This window comes from Leptodactylus fuscus, chromosome 5 (genome assembly GCF_031893055.1).
Source record: "Leptodactylus fuscus isolate aLepFus1 chromosome 5, aLepFus1.hap2, whole genome shotgun sequence".
Lineage (NCBI taxonomy): Eukaryota > Metazoa > Chordata > Amphibia > Anura > Leptodactylidae > Leptodactylus > Leptodactylus fuscus.
In genome coordinates this window covers 72,177,441-72,202,907 of record NC_134269.1, presented here as the reverse complement: position 1 = coordinate 72,202,907, position 25,467 = coordinate 72,177,441, and the positions used below count along the sequence as shown (strand labels likewise).

The 25,467-nt window shown below is 40.0% G+C and overlaps 1 protein-coding gene across 1 annotated transcript; it reads left to right on the top strand.

Annotated features, from left to right (window-relative positions):
• Positions 1 to 4,779: 4,779 nt before the first annotated feature.
• On the top strand, positions 4,780 to 21,383 carry GATM (glycine amidinotransferase). The gene is made up of 9 exons (XM_075276196.1): positions 4,780 to 4,916; positions 8,054 to 8,257; positions 10,411 to 10,606; positions 14,597 to 14,787; positions 16,843 to 16,980; positions 17,415 to 17,579; positions 17,698 to 17,761; positions 18,603 to 18,719; positions 20,870 to 21,383. Exons 1-9 carry the CDS (start codon positions 4,848 to 4,850, stop codon positions 20,980 to 20,982), a joined length of 1,257 nt encoding a protein of 418 aa, XP_075132297.1. The 5' UTR covers positions 4,780 to 4,847; the 3' UTR covers positions 20,983 to 21,383.
• The last annotated feature ends 4,084 nt before the right edge of the window (positions 21,384 to 25,467 follow it).

Genomic DNA, 25,467 nt, shown 5'->3' with positions numbered 1-25,467 from the left:
AAAGGGTTATTTTTCACCCCGAAAGAATAAAGCACATCCCCTGACTAAGCTGCACATGGAGGCAGAGATACTCATGGGTTTTAGCCTTGCTTCAGGCCATACACACCAGCTCATGTATGGATATAGCTTTCTGGGTTTGATATGGGGCTGTTTTGATATTCCATTATTGTATTTTTGGGGATCATTCTGATATTTTGGAGTCAATGATACTTTGTAGCTATTTATATGTTTGTCTACTGTAATGATCTATATATGAAGGCGTGGGCATTTTTAGTGCATATTTTATACTACAGCAGCTTTGAACTTACCATTATAGTGTGGTGGGATGTATTGTATATTTTGTGTTTTTAAGACTGTGGTGTCTTTTTATGAATTAATAAATGGTATATATTTTTTATTTAATTGATGTGTGCGTCTCAAAGAGTATGGGCTTTTTTCTTTGTGGGTGGTACACGCATTCATTATATAATTAAGGCACACCCACAGTCATGTCAAGGTGCCCATGGTATAGTAAAGGGTTATTTTCCTCTTAGCAAAGTGCTCCAAACATCCCAAACATCAAGGCATGACTTACTGCTCTGCTCTGTCTCCTTAACTCCCACAGAGGTAAATGGGAGCAACAGAAATAGCACAGAAGAGCTGAGCTATCCTATTCCCAGAACTCCACAGTTGATAGTGCTATGCTTTTTCTGTACTTCCCATTCACCTGTATGTTGTTACAGAAACAGTGTAGCACAGAGGAGCTCAACCTGTAAGCCTCAACCTGCTGGTCCAGACCTTAAGGGTAAGTTCAGATGGGGTAGCCGCGATTGAAAGCCAGTGCACTGCACCAGCATCCAGCTGTGCACTCCGCTCCGGATGGGCCTAGTCTGAAGGAGGGGGTCTCTTCAGGCCGAATCGCGAGGCGAAATGGCCTGAAGAATGAGCATCTCGCTTCTTTTTTCCGGGAGCCGGAAGAAATGGCTCCTGGAAAAAAGATCTGAGCAGCTCCCATTGATTTCATCTTTTTGGTCAGGGTTTTGAGGTGGATATGGCCTCAAAACCCTGACCAAAAAACTTAATGTGAACTTACCCTTAATCAGCTATTCCCATCTCAGCAGAGATATGCTGAGCTGTTTTAGCCATTTAACTTTCTCAATTTTACACCGTTGATTAATGATAGTCAATAATTTTGTGTTTTTCAGAAAGGGAGTCCAGAATAAAATAGAGCACGCTACAGTCTATTAGATGTAAATGAATGGGTTAATGAAGTTTAGTCGCTCATAGAAATTAGTAAATTTGTGAAGAATTATCTAAAATGACAAGAAGGAAGTTGTTGAACTATTGATAGTAAAGGCTGGCATACTGTTTCTGCACATAGGAGACATTGACAATCAGTTGATCACCGGGGTTCCAGGTCCTTATGGGTTGCAGACAGCTGTAATAAAAACCCAGTCCTGACAGCCGGTGTACTGACTCGAAACAGCAGCTGCATAGGTCCCACTCTATGATACTGGTAGGTCATTGAACCTACAGTCAAGATGGGACTTGGCTCATTGCTCTGATGGTAAAACGCCTTTAACAATAATTCCTATATATAAAACACCTTACATTGTTACAAAAAAATTCCTATCTGTATTAACATTAGAAAGAGAAATCCACTTTCAGGATGGAATCTATTTCGAGAATAATACACGTTACTGTACAAGCAACTAATGGTATTGTACTCCTCATAATAAGTTTTTCCCTTCTCACAGTAGAGATAAACTACAAGGTTTCCTATAGGACATACATTTAGGCCTTCAGCCAGAGGACGTACTTGAGAGTGAAGTAAACATATTGCACACATGTAAATATATGTTAGGTATGTGTGTTGGGAGTAGGAAGTGACTTGTTATGCTTGTACATATTTTGTTGTGAAGAAAGTGGTGCTTAAAAGTTTGTGACCCAGAAATGTCTATATTTCTGCACACATTTGTATTCAAACCACATCAGATTTTCACATAAGTCCTAAAAGTAGATAGAGAGAACCAAATCAAACAAATGAGTTAAAAATATACCGTAATATATGGCCATTTATTTCTAGAAGAAAATGACCCAATATATCTGTGAGAGGCAAATAAATGCAGAAGGGGTACTATTGCTCCTTAAAGAGGACCTTTCATGTTCTCGGGTACATGCAGTTCAATATACCGCTAGGACGCTGATAATGTGCTAAATTCAGCGCAGTGTCGGCTTTCCCCTTATGTACCCCAAGACAATAGATATCGGAGCCGTTACCGATGACTGCCCACTGTCAGAAAGGCATTCCTGACAGTCTAGCTAGGCTAGGCTAGGCTAGACTGTCATAATTAGGAAAAGGGAAACAATACTCAGCTCGCTTGCACTTGTAACTTTCAATCTCACTTTCCACTTCTATGTCTTTGTTTTGGCTTTGCTCGGATATAATGCTCCTTCGGCTCAGAGCGAAACGGTAGATCCACAAGTAATGGGTAAATCCAGCAGAGCCGTAGTGGAAATAAAACTCCTTCTTTATTGTTTATAACTTCATATAAAAGCAGTAATACACACATCACAGGAACAATGCGTCAGACTGATGCGTTTTGGAATTTCTTCTTCCTCAAAGTCTGATCACAAACATGTGAAATTACTAATAGAAGGGAAGTTTTAGTATTTGTGATCAGACTTTGAGGAATGAGAAATTCCAAAACGCGTCAGTCTGACACATTGTTCCTGTGACATGTGTGTATGACTGCTTTTATAAGAAGTTACAAACAATAAAGAAGGAGTTTTATTTCCACTACGGCTGTGCTGGATTTACCTTGTAGACTGTCATAGCCCTTGTCCGTAGCCCTGTACTGTCAGAGGGGACATTCCTTACCACCAGCCATGACGCTAAGCTGTGAAGAACGCCCCCCAGTACTAATCTATGGACAAGTGCAGTCAGGGGGGCATTCCTCACAGTTTAGCGTCATCGCTGGGTGGTAAGGAACGCCCCCTAAGACAGTACAGAGCTATGGACAGACTGTCAGCAGGAGCATTCCCAACTAGACTGTCAGGAACGCCCTTCTGACAGTGAGGAGACATCAGTAACTGCACCAATATCTCCATCCCCAGGGTACATAACGGGAAAGCTGTATAGCGGTATATAAAGCCACATGTGCGGTCACTTTGTGGTGTGTAGGAACATATTAGACCAAACTAGTGGCATGATCTGAGTAAAGAACCATATTTCTGTGGGAAATAACCTTTATTCCCAGATCAGACCTTCCAGTAGGCAGCTCCTTAGCTTTTTCTACCAAGGAGAGCTTATTTGTATATTGTTTTGGAAAAAGTAAGTGAACTTTTAGAATTAAGGTGAAATTAGAGTCTTGTGTTACAATTAGGGTTGAGCTGATCTTGAAATTTCAGGATCGTTTTTAAAATCCGATTTCCGATCATTTTCCATTCGAACTCGATCCCAATCCCAATTCCAATCCCAATGCAAATCAATGGGATTATTTTTTAATTATCGAAGATCGGATTTTAAAAACAATTCTATTCACTACACAGCATGGAGTCCAAAAATTGTTTACATTTTTGGACTCCACGCTGTGTAGTGATTTTTAAAAAAAATCCCCCAGGTCCTTAGCCCCCCTGGTGATCGCTTATCTGCACAGATCCGCTGCTTCTGCTGCTCCCCGTTCTTCTCAGTCTCGTCCTCTCTCATTGAAATGCCTTCAGAGCGCCGTGCGAGCCCCCACCTCCCTAGGCTAGTGTTAGAGATGATGGGAGTAGGCGTGGCTTGTTGTGGCTTAGGAGAGTGTGGGCGGGGAGACGTAAACACGTGCATGCTCAGCCAAATAGAGAGGGGATGTATATGGGATAGTTTGGGAAAGTAGTTATTGGCTGAACAAGCTTTCAGACAACAGTTAGGGTGCATTCACACTGAGTAAACGCTAGCTTATTCTGAACGTAAAACACGTTCAGAATAAGCGGCGTCTAAAGCAGCTCCATTCATTTCTATGGGAGCGGGGATACGAGCGCTCCCCATAGAAATGAATGGGCTGCTTCTTTCACTCCGAGCAGTCCCATTGAAGTGAATGGGGAGTGCCGGCGTATACGGCAAGCTCTGCTCATGCCGGAGCGTACACACCGGCACTCCCCATTCACTTCAATGGGACTGCACGGAGTGAAAGAAGCAGCCCATTCATTTCTATGGGGAGCGCTCGTATCCCCGCTCCCATAGAAATGAATGGAGCTGCTTTAGACGCCGCTTATTCTGAACGTGTTTTACGTTCAGAATAAGCTAGCGTTTACTCAGTGTGAATGCACCCTTATAGAAGCATGAGCATTTTAAGGAATTGCAGAACTTTAATTATGCAACGTTGACCCATCTAGGTCCATGAGTAGTCACTGATATACGATTATATGATGTATGTGTATTACACTGTAGTCTACAGGCACAAGGATATGCTGTAAAATCTGATGGACAGGGCAGGAGGCTTCATAACCATAACTGCCAGATGTTCCCTGACCAGATGGTTATTTCTTTCTTGTGTACAGTGATTATACAGAGCCTGCAGATGTTTTTGGGTCTTGTGTTTTTATACATTGATCCCCACTGTCTTGTCCCAGCTAAAAAAGGGAAAAGGTGTTACGTTTCTTGCCGGAGACACTTTCTAATCTGGGAATTTGTGACCTTTAGCTCTGCCACTATCACCACCTGTTATCTGCAGCAGCCAATGGAGAGGGTTGTGGAGTTCATATAAAGAGCTTTTACAGCCCTGCAAGGTTCCACACTTCTTGGCTTAAGTAAGGATAACACAGGGCTACTAGCTCTCTTTCATTCAGTGAGTACATTCCCACTCATAGGTATCCCAGGCACCATGCTACGAGTCAGATGTGTGAGAGGAGGAAGCAGGGGAGCTGAAGCTGTCCATTACATAGGATCCATGGTCTGTATTCCTATATTTCATACCGTCCATTCCATGCTTGTTCACATTGCATAACCCTGTGTCAGAGAGCCCAGGAATCAGTGTCTGGTTACTGCAGCTTATACACAATTACATCAGATCATGTAACATTTACATGCAGTTGCATGTATATTTTTAGCTACAGTATAGACCAATTGCCTTGTAATTAAGGCATTATCTCTCCTCTCTATAAAAACATGGTCCTTGAAATTCATTTAGTCTGTTAAATTGACCATATTATCTTTCATGGTGATAGTGCCAAGGCTGCAATTTGTTGAATGTCTCTGTTATCAGATTTACAATGTTCTTTCCATATCCACATTGTCAACTGTATTCAGTTCATTCATCATTTCCATGTATTTGTCAAGTTAGCCTGGGAACTAAGGATCACAATTCCACTCAACAGATCGGCCTTTGTATTAGGATCTTGGTAACTCTTATTCTGCTCATTCAAGACAGCAGTAGATTTAGATTTTTCTCCTCTTTGAACATTTTACTGTTTCTGTAAGTTAAAACACCTATTTTTTTAGACCCCAAGTAACAGTGGATATTCAATAACTAAAAATAGAAAAAAAAATTACATTAAATGGGAATTGTGCTATTGTAACCATGCTCCCTGGTGAATACAGTTAATGTCCTGGCACTCTCTATTGTGCAATTGATGTAGCTAATTATATATACACACATATACATAGATCAATAAATAGAATTATTTGTTGTGCTACTGATGCATCCAGATGTGTGAATATAATAATTTAATGTGCTTCTGATTTTTCAGCACTTTTTATGTTACTATGCATTAATGCTTGTATGTATATGTGTAGTTTATAAGCTTCAGCTATATCATAATAGCTAAATGTATCTGTGAGCATTTCAGCTCACCACCTTGAAAACTGTATGTTTCTAAAATTTGTAAATAAATGCATTGCTGAAGATCTTTAATATATGTTCTCCAGCAGTGACATTTGTGGAGAATGGTTATAGGTAAACACATCCACATCCTTGAGTTGTCCTGATTCTACAATACAGCTAGGTATCAAAATGGTGCAGACCTTTTATAGGTTATGTTCACATGTAGAATATGAGTTGCAGATATTTCTTTGACTATTCCATGCATCTGAATGGTCTATGTAGAAAGACATGCACATGATGCAGAAACAATCCCATAGGAAGGGTTCCCACTATCAGATACTTCTACCACAAATCTGCCATGGGTGAACATACCATCAGGGGCACATTCTGTTATACTAAAGACTCTTATTACCAGTGAGAATTAGATTTACAGCCATGGTTAGAGTGCACAAAGCTCTACAGACTGTATGTGCTGTGCCCAACATTTGTCTAGGCCCATGTACAGATGAAGCAGTTAACCCAAACTTTGGCAATTGGTTAAACTGCTGCAGTATGTTATTTTAACACAGAAAACAACATTAAACAATGAAAAAACATTGAAAAATTATTTTCAAATGACTTTCCATTGTTTTCTGTTGTCCTCTGTGATAAGGTATCATGCTGTAGCAGTTTAACTAACTCTGCTACATCCATGTATATAGCAGATATATATATATATATATATATTGTAACGGGATTAGCTCAGGGATCGCTGTCTTGAGCACTTTTTGGCACAAAATGAAAGTCCAAACCAGCCAAGTATGGGGCAACTGGCCACAACCAGTTTTATTAGGATTTTTTCAGGCAAAACAAAAACAATACAAAATAAAATCGTAGCCGTCCGGCTTCTACCTTCAACATCAGGTATCCTAACTATGAGAGCTGGGCCATCTGCACAGCTCCCTAAACACAAACCAGTAGTATTACTCACAAGTATTTTCCCCAGGAGCAGACAGAGCCATATATTTGTGGGCTGACTGCCCTTTTATACACATACTTTTGGATAGCAAGGATTTAACCCCACATATCCCAAAACCTGGAGTGGCTGAATGGAGTAGAGACACCAATACTCCCTGCTCCAGCAGCCAGACCTTTACCAGGGTTTTGGTAAGACCCACCAGCCAAGAGCACAGCTATGCTCAGCTGCACCTAGATTGTGTATGACAGGAACCTGGGAGAAATGTACACTCCTTCTCCCACTTTTCCCCTGGTCCTCTCACTATATATATATATATATATATATATATATATATATATATATATATATATATATATATATATATATATATATATATATAGCTACACAGCTCAATACATATTTATATGTATTGCATATGGAGTTATTTATATATTTATACATTTCCGTTGTATTATTTATATTGTATTAGGTCTTTGGTAGATATTTTGTGTTTATATAGAAATATATAATATAATACAATACATAGAAGATCCTAAACGTGTGCATATTGTTGTTAACCTATGGTATAAGTCAATGCTGTTACTATGGAAAGTACTCTGTCAGGCATCATGAAGGAAATGCTCTGTCCATAGGAAACCGGCTCTGCTCATGGGGTTTTCGATAAGATAGTAGCCATATAATCGTGTTTACTGCAGCTGTGACATAGTTTACTTTGACCACTGGTTGTCTAAGAGTAAAGGGGTCACAGTGCAAGTCTCTGGAGTGTCTGATAAAACAGATGACATGTGTACGTGCACTGTGGCATGGAGGAAAGCCTTCAAATGCACACAACATGGCCATCAATCTCTTCACTGACAAGAGGCCCTCTCATATAGGAGGGGCTTTTCTAGTACATTATATCAGTTTCATGCATCAGTGCAAGTAATTGCTACTAGTTACCACAAGGTGGCTGCACAGAGGATTCCCACTCAACAAAAATCTACTATTCAAAGAGACACTAAACCCAAAGCATAAATCAATATAATTGTAAGCAGATGAGTCCAGAAAACTAATTGTCCCTGCGATCACTACTGTATACTCAATACCTTTATTAGGCTCTCACAACACATTCACACACGTGCGTGATTCATTTAATAATAGCCTTTAATACGCATGATACCTATTCTCTGTATATTACATAGGAATTTGTTAGAGGTGAATGCACACAAAAGTGTTTCCTTCATTTAAAAAAAACTATGGGAATTTCATGAAATTGGTTAGTCTGGCGATGTAAAGTATGCCGACAATATGTTTCATTCTATTCTTGCAGCTGAGTAAAGGCCTCGCCGGATGGGTGCAGCGAACTTTCCAAAGCACCCAGGCAGCTGCAGCAACCAAGAAAACCTGCACTGCTGATGAAACTGTCGCCCAAGACAGTCCTGTCTGCTCTTACAATGAATGGGACCCATTAGAGGAAGTCATTGTAGGGAGACCAGAAAATGCAAGTGTTCCCCCATTCACAGTAGAAGTGAAGGTAAGTCACCAATATATACCAAAAAGGTGCCAGAAGTGTAACAAAGGTGATCAGAGAAATGCAGCTGTTGTAGGTGAATATTATACTCATATTATTAATACCTAGGTCTTCTACAGTTACTATCAGGGGAAAATTCATAAAACTCTATATCGGCAACGCAACAGCGATAAACATTTTTTGGATCACAAAATCTATTTATTATATTCTTGAATTTAGGAATTATATTATGTAAAAGGAAGAGCAGTTCATGAGTGCTGAAAGCCAACACAATCAAACTACCCAAAGCTTATCTTCAGCAGCCATTTTGGGGAAAGGGGGTTCAGGAACCCCCCTCCCAAACATGTTAGATGGTCATCCAAACCAGTCAAAATCATCAGGTTTGGCTGATACACATCTAATGATCCACTCTGTGAAATGACATAGCAGTTGTATGAGAGCAGCAGCCTTTTCAATGTTTACAATGGGTTGCAAGCTAGTTCATACTTGCAGATGCCATATTTTTCATAGCAGTGGTGCAAGGTAATGCAGTGTTGTCCCATTGATGTGAATGTAAATGTGTATCTATTTTAGAGGGATTTGAAAAGAACATAGAATCCCTAGAAACACTTGTTAGTTCTTGTAACGTGCATTTATTACACTTCCGATAGATGACGACAGACCAATGATGACAGACTACTGCTCTTCCCTATTGCATACATACAATTGTGAATATGCATTAAAGGTAATTTGTGGCATAGCACTGACTGACAACCCATAAAAGAGATATCTGGGAGGGTTAAAACAAATGTAATATTACATGGTGCTTCTGACTGCATCCTTTATGGACACAGGCATTGACATTGCTGAGTAGCATGTGACATGAGGACAGCTGTTGGCCGTGGATAGCTACAATTCATAGAGACAAGTATGTCAAATTCTTCAGGATACCCTTTCAAGGGGCTACTGCTGCAGAACACAGGATGGTTTCCGACTGATTTTGAATGCAAAATAATAAGACATCTAAACATAAAGTATCCCCTTTTCTTTAGTCCTAGACACAATGAGGGCATATTTATCCCATAAATCACTTATCAGTCTATTCCTGAAATAAGCAGACTTCAGCCCCATATGAATTTCCATTTTCAAATTTACATATTAAATGAATCTATATTATATGTTGACGAAACTTCATAATTGGCCTTGCTAATTTTGTACTGATACTAAGCAGCACCCTGCATTGTAACCCACAGTACAGGCTAAAATTGTCCTGCAGTCCCGGATTGTACAGTAAAGTGATACGGGGATAACCACAACTGCTACTACAGTGAAACTGATATGGTACATCTGACAACAAGCTAGTCAACAATTTTCTTTTATAATATATATTTTATTAGAATTTTAATATCACAGAAACATTACAAATGCACAGTGCAGAATTGCCTGATGCAGAAATAAGAATACATACATAGTAAATACACAGTTCAGAATAAGACACAGCTAAAAGGAAACAGTAATCAGGATGGCAAAGAATTTATACAATAACTTGTCAACTCATTTCAGTGATAACCAGAAACTAATGTCATACTATGTATTATATAACTATACAAAAGCACAACAGTACAACATGCAATGTAATTCTATATATTATATAACTATACAAAAGCACAACAGTACAACATGCAATGTAATTCTATGTATTATATAACTATACAAAAGCACAACAGTACAACATGCAATGTAATTCTATGTATTATATAACTATACATAATCACAACAGTACAACATGCAATGAAATTCTATCCTTTGGATTATATATTAGATTTATTTATTTTTCAGATAGCAGATATGATTATAAAAGGGGTTAAAATGCAGTTGTCAGCTCCAGTGACAATTTACGGTCTGGCAAAGCCATTAACTGGTGTCAGGAGGCAGCTGTCCATGACATCTAATGTTGCATCTGGTCCTTAAAATATTTTTCCCAGAAAGTAAAAGAGAGACTGTACTTGGATTATATAACGTATCCTGGATACAGGCAGAAGCCTAGATGATAATGGCAGATGTCTATAACATATTTGCAGAAGCCACTTCCACGTAATGTAATGTGATGAGGTGTATAGTACATGCAGCTCTTAGGATTGTGCAGAACTAAATGCTTCCAAACTTTCCATTTGTAGGCAAACACCTATGAAAAGTATTGGCCTTTTTACCAAAAGTATGGAGGCTCTGGTTTTCCTCAAGAACACGTGAAGAAAGCTGTTGAGGAAATTGAGGAAATGTGCAATATTTTACGACATGAAGGCGTTACCGTACAGAGGCCTGAGGTGATCGATTGGTCAGTTCAATACAAAACACCTGACTTCGAATCCACAGGTTTGTTATTACTTGTTATTGTCCAGTCTCAGATGGGGAAAAAGTAGTGCGTGTAGTGGGATTATCTCAGCCTACAGCATTTGAGCCTCTTCACACCACAAAGTAAATACCACCACCAAACCCCCTAAACTAATACCAAAACACATGAGAACTCTGAACCATTTATATTAGACTCGCTAAACAAATTTAAAACACAACAGATCCTCTAAATAAATGTATAGACCCCTGACCAAACCAACCTATACATAGATCCCAGTCCGTTACAGATACCCCAGAACAGAGATTCCCTGTATACAGACCCCTCCTATAAACAGGCTCCTGACCAGATCCTAGACAAGATCCCAGGCAAGAACTCTCCCAGATCAGTGCAAGTCGGGTGTCGCCATGTCTGCTGTGCACCTATTTTTGCTGCTCCGTATCAGCACATTGTCCATTGTGGAACCTGTGAAATTAGGCTAAGGCTCCACATAGTGGGCTGCAGCTAAAAATCCATTATACCTTTAGGGAAACCGCCGGCATTTTTGTAGGTATAATTGACATGCTGCAATTTCCAAAACCACAACGGTTTTGGCGATTGCAGCATGTCTGCTGCGTGTATTTTTCCACAAAGTGTGGATGGGATTCACTACTGTAAAATGACACAAACCCATTATATCAATTATACTTACGGAAACGCCAGCTGTTTCCCTATGGCTAAGGCCCCAATGGATGGAAACGCAGCATTTTGGGGCATTGCGGAAATGCAGCGTTTTGGGGCATTGCGGAAATGCAGCAACAAAAAAACGATTTGTTTTACAGTACCAGCATAGTGAATGTAATTTTGTCTAATCCTAGCCTCACACTGCAGAAAAAAAACGCTGTGGAAAAGCTGCGTTTTTCAAAAGTTAGCATTTTTGAAAAACGCAGCATGTCAATTATAGTTGCGGAGACGCTGAGTTTTTCCCTCCATAGATTTCTATGGAGAGTTTGAAAAACGCAGCAAAAACGCAGCACAATAAATGTGTTTTGGAAACTCCACAGAAACGCCGCGGAAAAGCATAAAAATCTGCAGACAAAAACTCACTGTTTTGCTTGGATGAGGCTAAGGTCCCACAGGCCAGAACCGCCGCGCTAAAGCGTGACCACATTGCGGTTCTTCCTGCAGCGCTTTGAACAGGAAGTTCACTGAGTTTTCCTCCACGGACTTTCTGTTACAATTATATCTATTGGAAAGCTACCGGCGTTTATGTAGATATAATTGACATGCTGCGATTTTCAAAACCACAACGGTTTTGGAAATCGCAGTGAGTCTGTGCTACGATTTTTTTTCCACAAGGTGGGCATGGGATTCGCATGAATCTCATCCACTTTGAAAGTACTGTAAAACACTGCGATTTTTCCCATGGCGTTTATGCTGCGGCCAAATCGCTGTCGGGCCCCAGCCTAAATAGCAGAGGACCATAATTCCTTAGGAAGTTCAACATAGCCTTTCAATTACCTTTATTGCACATGAGAAACTAGAGCAAAAACGCGATGAAAAACTCAACAGAAAACTCATGAATTTCCGCAGCATAAAACTGAAAAAAGCATGTACATGTGCGTATTTTTCCACGACAGAAAATGCAGTGTTTTCTCTGCGGTTTTTTATGCTGTGTTTTTTTTTGCTGTATTTCCGCCCAGTGGGGCCTTAGCTTTTAGGTATAATTGAAGCAGAAGCTCCGACAGAAAACCTCTGTGGCCTTGTTGAGAAAAGCACTTCGGCAAAACCCATAATGCATTACTGTCGCGTATTTTCCCACAGCGCTTTTTTGCTGCAGCCCGCTACATGGGGTCTTAGGCTTATATAGTAAGTCAGATATTCTTTTGCAATGAAATAACAGACAACTTAAATTTGGGGCTAACTTCTTTCCCTGGACATAACAACAATATATAATGGACATGGACACTGAATTGTCACATTTTAATCAGTGACCTGGCCTGGACTTTGCTCCATGTAAAGTGCAGCTAGTTGAGAAGAGGTCAGCTTTGTTCAAGTAAAAATGACTAATCTTTGCTTTAGCATGGGAAAATCACAGCGGGCTGATAAGAGTCTCTGAATAAAGTCCTGCATGCTGTAAGACTTCAGAGAACATTTGTCTTGGTAACTTTTTTTTATCAGGTTTAATTCTATAAGCTCGGCTCATGTTATTGTATTTTGAATGATGCCGGTTATTATTATCCTGTATCAGCCTGTGGGCACATTGGTCAGATCTTGTTGAAGTGGCACAGAATAGTCAGGGGCACTTATCTCGCGACAAGCAGCCAGATGAAAAGGGCATTCATTAAGCGCCCTCGCAGGGCTCATGAGTACAAGCATTGTTGCTGGGATTCTCATGCCAGCGCCTGTTGTCAAGGCAGCAAATGGCTTTCAACCATAATCACCAGTTTTACAATTTGCGTGGGTTTACACTAACCATTGAGGGAATTTCTACTAAATGATGTAACTCTGTTTGAAAGATTAACCAGCCCTCTGCCACGTGACAGGGCACGCTATAATAAGAGGTAGTGAAATTACTGGGCCTTACAAGGAATGCTGAAAAACAATAGGGCTTTTCCCAGAATTACCCAACTAAACCTTATAAAACTTATTCCAGTTACTTAATGTTATGGCATATCACTAGGGTATACCATATTATTATGACCAGCGGGATCTAAAATCTAGAGAATGATGTGACAGCAGTGGCATAACTAAACTCTTGTGGGCCCCGCTGCAATCTATTGTCCGGGGCCCCCTACCTCATCCCTACAGCGAATTCTTGATAGTGATGGTTACGGGTGCTGAGGAGTTTAATCCACCTTAGTGTGGTTAGGGTAATCTGTGGGTCTCCTTAGTTTATGGGCCAGATGGAAGCTGCAATCTCAATACTGATGCCAGTGCTTATGGGCCTCCTAAGGCTCCTGGGCCCCGGTGCAACTGCAACCTCTGCACCCCCTCAAGTTATGCCCCTGAGTGATAGACTTCCCTTTACCTCTCTTCTTGCACTGCGCACTACAAGCCAGCTGTGCTGGGAACTAGAACACAGCTCCATTAAGTAAACTCAGTAAGCAGATTTTTTTTTTCTAAGGGAGCCTTCACACAGAGTATACGCTCCGCTCATTCTGAACGTAAAACTCGTTCAGAATGAGCGCGTAATAACCTGCTCCTATTGATCTCTATGAGTGCCGGCATACGTGCGCTCCCCTTTGAAATCAATGGGAGGCTTTTTTCCCTATTGCTTTCAATGACATACACGCGTATCACATTGAAAGCAATAGGGAAAAAAGCCTCCCATTGATTTCAATGGGGAGCGCACGTATGCCGGCACCCATAGAATTCAATGGGAGTTGGTTTTTACACACTCATTCTGAACGAGTTTTACGTTCAGAATGAGCGGAGCGTATACTCCGTGTGAAGGCTCCCTTAGGGTATGTTTACACTGAGGAATTTAGCGCTGACTTCCATTAAATACAAAAACTGAAAAAATAAGTGCCCTGCTTGATCTTGCTGCAGAACCAGCAGCCCAAGACACTCAGCAGATCAGTACCATGTAACTAGGGCTGATCAGAGAATGAAAGTCATGGCCGCTGCTTTGGCTTTTCGCCACAGAGAGCTGGAGGGCTAGAAAATGGAGGAGAATCCCTAAGGTCTGGCATAATGCTTCCACGTCCATCAGGCTCTCATGTTTCACAACTAACATGGGCATTTTATGTGCTGGTCACAACATAAAAGGAGGCATTGCCTGTACATTGGCTTCACAATATGGTGCTCCTTTGCTATTCCTCTTGAAAGTGCATTAATAAATTGAAAACTGGGTGTCACCATACCACATGTCATTAGGGAATTTGCCTACGTACACTGGCACTGTCTGATCAGGGCTAATAGTATCAGACTGTGGAATATTTGTCTCTTTTTGCCAATTTAGCTGACTTCAAACATCACATACATACTAGTAATGAGCAGGATATTTAATCTTTGCTGTCTTGTGTTTGCAGGTCTATATGCTGCTATGCCTAGAGACATCCTGCTGGTTGTTGGTAATGAGATCATTGAAGCCCCTATGGCTTGGAGATCCCGCTTCTTTGAATATAGGGCCTATCGCCCTCTAATTAAAGATTATTTCCGACGGGGGGCAAAATGGACCACTGCACCTAAGCCAACAATGGCAGATGAGCTCTATGACCAGGTAATGTTTGGTATCTTTTTGTGCTTTTTTTATTAAAAAAAACTTTTAGCCATAGAAAAGGGCTAATGTGCTGAATTTTCCAGCTTTTACTCCCCCATTGGTACTTTCTTTCCTATATCGTTGGTGGCAGGACTGCCAACTGGGCTAAAGGAGAGGAGATGCTGGCAGTGTGCAGCTCTCTGCAGTCTCCACTAGAAGGTGCTCAAGAGGCTGAGGCTCCTTGGGGGGCCCTGACTCCTCTCATTATGGCAGGTGTGTTTTGTGTGCGGTGATCTCATATTGTGTGTGAATTACATGTATGTGCTTCATGTGTCTGTTTTCATCTGTAATCCTTGTTCTTTCATTATATTCTTTTACAATAACCAATGGATACAGTAGCAGCACAAACAATTACTAAATTACTATATCAAAGAACAGATTATCTATCTATCTATCTATCTATCTATCTATCTATCTATCTATCTATCTATCTATCTATCATCTATCTATCTATCTATCTATCTATCTATTCATCTGATCTCTACACAAACACATACACACTCAAACACAAAGTCTATTTAAACTTTTTACCTTTATTTAGCACAGAGAGCTATTTTTATACACCAGACATCCCCAATAAATCTGTTTGCCAAGTTGGTTTACTGTCTAGTAGAAAACAATACAAGGAGATGACATCACTAGCAGCAGTGTCTTGAGGTGACTCACAACTTTAATAAAAATGACTATGCACAGACCCTTCATTGTGACTTACTAACACTGCTTCCGACTATTCTGCGTTTTATGAAATTTTTAGTATCTGCATATACTGACAAACAGAAACATATAATATTCTACTTTAAGCTTATATTATTTACACTGACATATCTGTCATTTCGCTCATAAAGCTCTATAAGTTTGGAATATATTCATTACGTGACACCCCTGCTTATATAAATAAAGAAGAAAATCTAGCAGGAGTGAATCGTGCAGTTTCCTTAGCATTACAGTAATACAGTATTTTAGGAACAAATTCTTAATATGCACCTTCTGTCCACTAGAGGGGGCTGCTGTGCAATATTGTGGGATCCTATTATAACCTGCTATGACCACAATACATATGACCTCAGCAGACAGTTGTAATCGCCATGACTTAATGCTGTTTGCTGGATTTTCAGTTATTCTAAAGATATACTCACTTTCGGAGGTTATGCAAGGGCCTATACACTGTTTGCACACAGCAGCCTTCATGAGCGGTCACGACAATGTGCATGCACATAGTAATGAGACCCATGACCCAATTCACTTTGGTTATATAAAACATGATTTTGTTAGAATTTTAGCAGTTATTACAGACCAGCAAAAGGTTAAACAGAATGTTACTTTGTCTACAATTGTCATACAACAATAGTGGCAATAAAAAATCATTGGAAAAGATTTTACATCACTCAGATGTATTTTCTAACCAGTTGGACGGATTTCACATGGTGCTTTTTAAATCAATAACTGCATTCTTTTGTAATAGTTAGAAAGGCTGTTACATGTAAGCTAATGGCCATCAAATTGAAAACCTCTGCTGTACTGACAGAGTAAGATGCCTATTATGGCAATTAAAAAAGCATTCAAATATTGATTACTAAAAGCACTGTGTGAACCTAGACGTACGGCTAAGGCCCCAAGTTATTGAAAAGCTGCTTCAGATTTTACTGCATTTGAGCCAAAGCCAGTAGTGTATTGAGCAGAAGTGAGAAGTATAGATGCTTCCTAAATATTTTCCATTGGTTTTGTAGTCACTCCTGGCTTTGGCTCAAAAGAATATGGCAAAATCTGCAATAAAAAAAGCAGCTTTTCCGCAACATGGGGCCTTAGTATAATAAATTATGTAGTGGCAGACATCACTATTCCAGCAATCGCCATCATCAGTATGAGCAACCTCAGCCCCCTCCTGCACAAGAAAACATGCAAACCCGCAAAATACATTTACATCACAAGTAACATCTCATAGACCTGTAGGAAATACATGTTATGATCACAGAACCATACACTTGACAACTCACTACTTGAATGTCTTTATTTCAGGAATACCCTATCCGTACTGTAGAAGACAGACACAAGCTCGCTGCTCAAGGGAAATTTGTTACTACAGAGTTTGAGCCCTGTTTTGATGCTGCTGACTTCATGAGAGCTGGAAGAGATATATTTGCACAGAGAAGCCAGGTAGAGTCCCATGTTCCACCATCCGTAGCATCCACATTGTCGTCCTCTATGGCACTCTTGCTGTTCTAACATTCTATAGAATGCCACTGTGGATTATGTTGGTGCTATATTGATGATACTCCAGTTCTGGTTGGGGTTGAGGTTTTTATATAATATGTATATAATATGATATATTTTAATGTAAATACCACCGAATTACTAATGCCTTGATAGCCTATGTTAGACTACAACTGGTTATGAAGACTTTGCAGAATAGGCTACTTCCTGATTCTCAACTTTCAATGCAACATGGTTGCCAATAAGATTCTGGGGTCATATTTCCAGGTTATTGTTCTGTAAAGATTTGACTTTCAAATAGATGGACAATTGACAGCCACCCTGGACTTGGTTTATTTCTGTCCTTTACTACAGTTTGATTTCTTCTTTCTTATTAGGTGACAAACTATCTTGGAATTGAATGGATGCGCAGACATCTGGCACCTGAGTACAAAGTACATGTTATCTCATTTAAGGACCCCAATCCTATGCATATCGATGCAACCTTTAATATTATTGGACCAGGCCTTGTACTCTCTAACCCAGATCGCCCCTGCCATCAGGTATCTATCTATCTATCTATCTATCTATCTATCTATCTATCTATCTATCTATCTGATCATACCTTATGTTTACTAGTAATCTAGTAATAGCAATAACTCTTTCAATGATTTTTAACAGATTGACTTGTTCAAGAAGGCTGGCTGGACTATTGTCACACCCCCCACTCCACTCATCCCAGATGGTAAGTCTGATATATGCTTCTCTTAAATACTTATAATGTATATGACACTGTATAAATAATATTAAAGCTACAATAACTTAACACCTGGGACTGTCACAGATGATTTGTTCTAAGTACTACTTACGCTTCATATGCCATTCATCACATAGCTTGTATGTAGTTCAGTCTCATTCAAGATAATGAGGCTGAGCTGGATAACACACAACGCTTTGTTTGAGTCTCCAGGAGTCATCAAAATGCTGTGGTCTTTTTAAATAGCTGATCTGTGAGGATCCTGGGTGTCAGACTCCACCAATCAAATATTGATGGCCTATCCAAAGGACAGGTTATCATTATTTAACTCTCAAAATCCTCTTTAGAGAATTAGAGAATAGTTTATATGTTGTGGATATAAAGTAAAATCCAATGTTTTAACACTTGTCAGAATTATTGTTTTATACAATTCGATAAGCATATAGAGATTTTGTTGGGATTTTAGCAATGTATACAATGTAAAACCACTGTAGCAGAGTGCATTTTACAGAAAGATGTTGACAATCCTTGACCTATATCCTTGAGAAAATAGAGTCCAGAAGTGGCTGGAGAACCTCATAGGTAGCCACTGTATGATTTTAGGAGCATATTACGTCTGCTGAATGAAGGGAGTCTAGTAAGAAAGGGTTAATAACAAGTGGTGATAGATATCTCTGGAGTCTATCAGATCGACCGATCATCAGTACCTTTACATTGAGTGTGCACGTTGTATGGCCATGGTTGTCTTCTCTGGCAGGGATATATTGTCTTCCTTAGTAGGTTTTCTTTACATTTTTCTGTTTTATCACATGTGCTATTTCTTTTTCAGATCATCCTCTTTGGATGTCATCAAAATGGCTTTCAATGAATGTCTTAATGCTGGATGAGAAACGTGTAATGGTGGATGCCAACGAGACTTCCATTCAGAAAATGTTTGAGAGTTTAGGTAAGTATTTATGAGATGGCACATCACATATGTGCATACCAAATATAAGACGAATGTCAAGTTATGCTTGCTGTTTGGTCCATACAACCTATTATTTATGTCCAGTTTTCCAAGGTAGTCCATTTATATATGAGCACTCTGCATGTATGGCATGATGGGGTTATGTGAAGTTCCAGTCTGGAGTCACTACAGAAAAATACCAGGAAATTATATACCATGCAATTGCCCAATATAATATCAGAATCACTTTTTCTAATAGCAGTGGTGATTCAACAATAACCTGCATGATGGTGAAAAACATCCTTGTTTCTAGCCAGCAAGGTAGTGATGAGGACTATTCTTTCACCTTTCCCCATCAACCCTATTTTTCTAAGTCAACTACCACCACCAAAACCACTTCTTAACCACTTTAGGCTGAGGACCCACATCGCAGAAATGCAGCTTCTTTTATTGCAGATTTTCCTGCAATTTTTTGAGCCAAACCTAGGAGTGGCTATAAAAGGAATGGGAAATATATATGAAGCTCTTGCAGTGGTGTAACTAGGAATGGCGGGACCCCATGGAGAACTTTTGACATGCCCCCCCCCCCAACCGACGCTGAAGACCTCAACCAACTGACCCCTATCGCCACCACACACCCCCGTGCGCATTTCTGCGCACACTATAATACCCCATATGGGCCCCTGCACACAGTATTATGTCCCCATACTGGCCCCACTACACAGTATTATGTCCCCATACTGGCCCCAGTACACAGTATTATGTCCCCATAGTGGCCCCTGCACACAGTATTATGTCCCCATAGTGGGCCCTGCACACAGTATTATGTCCCCATAGTGGCCCCAGTACACAGTATTATATCCTCATACTGGCCCCACTACAGAGTATTATGTCCCCATACTGGCCCCAGTACACAGTATTATACCTCATAGTGGCCCCTGCACACCATATTATGTCCCATTGTGGACACACATGAACAATTATTATACTATGGGGTCTTTTCAGACCTCAGAGTATAATAATTAGAGATCCAGAGGGATACAAACATAAACTACTGTTACTTACCTATCTCCCGACTCCCCTGCATTCTCCGTCGCTGTCGGCCATCTTGCGGGACGTCACGTGACCGGAGCCCTGCGTCGCGGGTCATATGACGTCATGCAAGTAGGCCGAAGCCTGCCCGGAGCCTGGAGAGGTAAGTGACCGTTTTTTATGTTATCTTCCCTCTCCCGGACCTTCGATCGTTATACTCAGGGGTCCGAAAAGACACGAGTATAATAGTGCTTGTGGGGCCCGCGCTGTCAGGACCGGTAAGTATATACGGCCCGTTACCGGCTGGCGTAACTCCAGCCGATAACGGCCTATTAAAAAAAGAAAAAAAAACGCAGGGGTAGCGGCTTTCGCCGGGCCCCTAATGTCTCGGGCCCTGTGGCAGCTGCTACCACCGCTACCCCAGTAGTTACGCCACTGAGCTCTTGAATCTCTACCTTCTGCTCAATCCACTCATGGCTTCAGCTCAAAAAACTACAACAAAATGTGCAACAGAAAAGGCGGCTTTTCCGCAACGTGGGGCCTCAGCCTAAATGCTGTTGTGGAAGCCATTTGTGACAACAGTGAACATACCTTTCTTGTGTCAAAAAGCAATTTTGCTGCTGAAAAAATCCATTAATTCATATTCCAAAGAGTTGCTTGGTGCATCCAGAGCATGGTTACATCACTCTTTTTCGCCTTTAGTTGAAGCTCCTTGGGATCTCCCAATCTTTTTTAGAGCAACAGACCAAATGGCTGCCAGATGGGCTAAACATTTCATTTGCATTGGAATTAAAAGTTGCTATTTTTTCTGCAGCACTTACACTTTGACACAAGAAAGGCGTGTTTACTACGGTATGTCAGTAGAAAGCAGTATAAGCAGTTTCGAAGACATTATGGTGGTGGTAAAGGGTGAAAACTGATAACAAAATTGCAATTTCTACTATAATTTTTAAAGTGGCAGTACACTGAAGAGATCATCTCTTATGTATAAGAGTATTACCAGTGTATAAGGCTGTGATAAAACTACTATATACATTATAAATATCTATATCTATCTATACACCATTTATTGTTTGGATACATTAATTGATCGTTCACATTTCATTCTTTCATTTTAGGCATCTCCACCATTAAAGTGAGTATTCGCCATGCGAATTCATTAGGAGGTGGATTCCATTGCTGGACCTGTGATGTTCGTCGCCGTGGAACCCTGCAGTCCTATTTCAGTTAATACAATAGCAGGATACTTGCAGTAAATCATCTTTTTAGCTCACTGATATATAAGCAAAGCTAGTATTAAAATGTAGCCTTTCCAATGTGACCTGCTTGAAATTGCAAACTCTTCTGACATAGAAGGGTTTAACAAGAGATGTGATTCTTTTTGCCCTCCAAATTCTGCTTTTTATAAGACCAAAAAATTGCTGAGTGAAAACATTTTTGAAATGTTACATTTGCATTTAAGAATCAGTTATTAAATCCAGAAGTTAGGACTGCACGGTGACAAAGAGAACGGGTGCACTAGTTTTATCTGTCTACCTCTGTCTTATCATAAAGGCAGCTGTGAATGTACCATGTAATTTTCTGTCCTTTTTATCCCATATTCTCTAAATGCTACACATATGCAAGTTATTTTAAGGGGGTCATAGACAGTGATCCTAATTCATTCTCACTTTGTATGTTTTACAGAATCAGCCTTGGTGTTTTGCTATAAAATCACTTGAAACAATACGTTTTTGCTATTTTTCATTCATTTTTATCTGCATTATTCTGTATTTTAGTAATAATTGCTGCATGACAATTTCAGTGAGGCTGGTCATTCACATAAATGTCTTCTGTGATGTCACAAGTCGATCGATGGTGGGATCATTCAGACAAACTATCCCGCCATTAACATCACCAGCTAAGGTGCCCAATCAGAGGGGCAATTTAGGAAAGGAAGATCTGTCTCTGTGCCAAATGGCAAATGATTAGCCAAATTTGGCTGATCCTGCCATACACTTATGTTTTAGTTCTATACATGGCTGTAAATTTCCAACACAGCGGGTTAGTATTTTGGCAGACAAAATTCTGCTGTCAGCCACTGCAAACTGTTCATAGTAGATATTTAAACAATCAATGACTGAAATGGTCAAAATCTGCCATTTTGCACAATTTTTATCTCATGTGTATGGCCAATTTATTATAATGGAATGCTGGTGCTATTGCTGTTTATGGTCTCCAATAACAGCAATAGTGACACCTAGAGGTCAAAGAAAGCTGCTACATCTAAAATACTAAAAAAAAAAAAAAAAAAAAAAAAAAAAAGCCCATAGCAGTTTCCTACAAACAGTAAATCAGGGTTTGTTCACACTAGTGTTCAGGGGACTCTGTACCCCATTCTGCTTGAAATAGGAGGAGAGAAAAGTCTTTAAGGGGTTAGGGTTTCCATTTTCTGAGTCCCCAATCGGACCTGAAGAACGGAAACCTTAATGCTGGTATAAATATAGCGTCAGTAATTTTATGCTACAAGCCAGTAGTGAATATGAACTTTTGGAATTGTTCTGTAACCATTTCATTTAAGTTATCCCCGCCAAGTACAAAAAGCATCCGGATGTTTCCAAAACAAGCAGCAGCAACAATAAATGATTTGCATACAATAAATGAATTGTTATGCAATTTTGTATCATGTAACTTGTTTTGGGTGTTGTCACCGTCACGAATCATAACACTTAATATCTAGTGACACTTCATTTACGCAGATCTTAGCCTTTCTTATTTTGCAAGTCCGTCTCAAACACAGATCATACAGTGTTGGCCAAAAGTATTGGCACCCCTGCAATTCTGTCAGATAATACTCTTGTTCTTCCAGAAAATAATTGCAAGCACAAACTCTTTGGCATTAATAACTTCATTTATTTTGCTTGGAATGAAAAAAACACAAAAGAGAATGAAAAGAAAAAAGTCAAATCATTGATCATTTTACACAAAACTACAAAAATGGGCCGGACAAAAGTATTGGCACCCTGAGCCTTATACGTGGTAGCACAACCTTTAGACTAAATAATTGCGAACAACCGCTTCCGGTAACCATCAATGAGTTTCTTACAATGCTCTGCTGGAATTTTAGACCATTCTTCTTTGGCAAACTGCTCCAGGTCCCTGAGATTTGAGGGGGCCTTCTCCAAACTGCCATTTTGAGATCTCTCCACAGGTGTTCTATGGGATTCAGGTCTGGACTCATTGCTGGCCACTTTAGAAGTCTCCAGTGCTTTCTCTCAAACCGTTTTCTAGTGCTGACCTGAAGTGTGTTTTGGGTCATTGTCCTGCTGGAAGACCCATGACCTCTGAGGGAGACCCAGCTTTCTCACACTGGGCCCTACATTATGCTGCAAAATTTGTTGGTAGCCTTCAGACTTCATAATGCCATGCACACGGTCAAGCAGTCCAGTGCCAGAGGCAGCAAAGCAACCCCAAAACATCAGGGAACCTCTGCCATGTTTGACTGTAGGGACTGTCTTCTTTTCTTTGAAGGCCTCTTTTTTTTTTTTTTTTCCCTGCAAACTCTATGTTGATGCCTTTTCCCAAAAAGCTCTACTTTTGTCTCATGTGACCAGAGAACATTCTTCCAAAATGTTTTTGGCTTTCTCAGGTAAGTTTTGGCAAGCTCCAGTCTGGCTTTTTTATGTCTCTGGGTAAGAAGTGGGGTCTTCCTGGGTATCCTACCATACAGTCCCTTTTCATTCAGACGCCGACGGATAGTACGGGGCGACACTGTTGTACCCTCGGACTGCAGGGCAGCTTGAACTTGTTTGGATGTTAGTCGAGGTTCTTTATCCAACATCCGCACAATCGCGTTGAAATCTCTTGTCAATTTTTCTTTTCCATCCACATCTAGGGAGGTTAGCCACAGTGCCATGGGCTTTACACTTCTTGATGACACTGCGCACGGTAGACACAGGAACATTCAGGTCTTTGGAGATGGACTTGTAGCCTTGAGATTGCTCATGCTTCCTCACAATTTTGCTTCTCAAGTCCTCAGACAGTTCTTTGGTCTTCTTTCTTTTCTCCATGCTCAATGTGGTACACACAAGGACACAGGACAGAGGTTGCGTCAACTCTAATCCATTTCAATTGACTGCAAGAGTGATTTAGTTATTGCCACCACCTGTTTGGTGCCTCAGGTAAGTAACAGGTGCTGTTAATTACACAAATTAGAGACGCATCACATGATTTTTCAAACAGTGCCAATACTTTTGTCCAACCCCTTTTATATGTTTGCTGTGGAATTATATCCAATTTGGCTTTTTGACAATTCTTTTTGTGGTTTTCCATTGAAGACAAATTAAATGAAGATAATAATACCAAATAATTTGTGATTGCAATCATTTTCTGGAAGAAAATGAGTATTATCTGACAGAATTGCAGGGGTGCCAATACTTTTGGCCAACACTGTAGGGTCTCATTACTGAGAACTGAAACTCATTAGGTCCATTTTATCCTTTAAAAATTGATCAAGTAAATAATATCTGAAAATTTTTAACAAAAACTTTTTCAGCCACATAAAACCACTTTATTGTCTAGGGTAGGGGCACAAAGTCCAAAGGGTACTCATAAATTGGAGAAAATAATACTAATACTTTAATAATACACATTAAAACTGCACCAAAAACAATACCAATAAAAACACACAAGCAGGATCCGAAGGCATGACCATACAGATCTAACCCTTTGGACTTTATGAATTGCATTTTTGGTGACCTGCGGTTGTGGATACTCTGTGATCCTATAGTTTTTTTTGTTTTTTTTTAGGGTAAGGTTAATGCAACAAGTTTGTGAGAACATAAAATATATTATTAAAAAGACGAAAAGTAACTGCTAGGGAGAGAATAGTGATTTTTTAAAGATGGTCTCTCACAATCGACATCCATAGAATAGATGAGTACAGCACTGTAGATAGGTCATATATTTAGATTGTACTGTAGGATATCCTATTCTAGAAAGGAAGTGTCTTAGTTCTAATAGTGAATGACAAAACTATACATTTTCAAAAACCTTCCACAACTTTTTCACTTATCCACCTATTTGTGTACCTGAATAGTTTTGCCTTTTTTATGATAACTGGGAGTTATTAATGTCTGATCACTGCAAAACTTGGTATGGAGTTTCATCTCAGGCAGTTATGTAGCTAATTTCAGGTGCGCTATGATTAGACACTGGCTCTTGCCACAAGAGGGCATAACAGTGCTTCCCTGCTGTGCTAGAAAAGGCTCTCAGGGCTACTTTTGGGTAGTGTACTTCTTGATGAGATAAAAAAAGAAAAAAAGAAATTTTAAATCCGGAATTTCCATAATCCAGAAACAACTACACTTCCCAAGGAGTAGTCAAAGTTTCAATTCAGCAATACCAAACAAAAGAGCAATGCACAGAATAGATAAACGTCTTTAAGCTCTTACTATTCCTGGAGGTCTGATATGGTGACAGAACAGGAGTCCAGTCCATTTATACTCTTATTCTATTCACAAGGATTACACCAACCAAACTATAATAGAGCAACACGGCAAAATATTATAGTCTATGGGGTCAGTGGGTTTCCATGGATGACAGCTTTTTTAGGCAGACAGAGTTTCTGTCTTTCAGTTCCGTATGTGGACCCGAAGGATGGAAACCAAGTGCTAGTGTGAACCTAGCCTTGAAACCAAAAACAAGTCACCCAGACACCCACCATGCCCAACCTGAG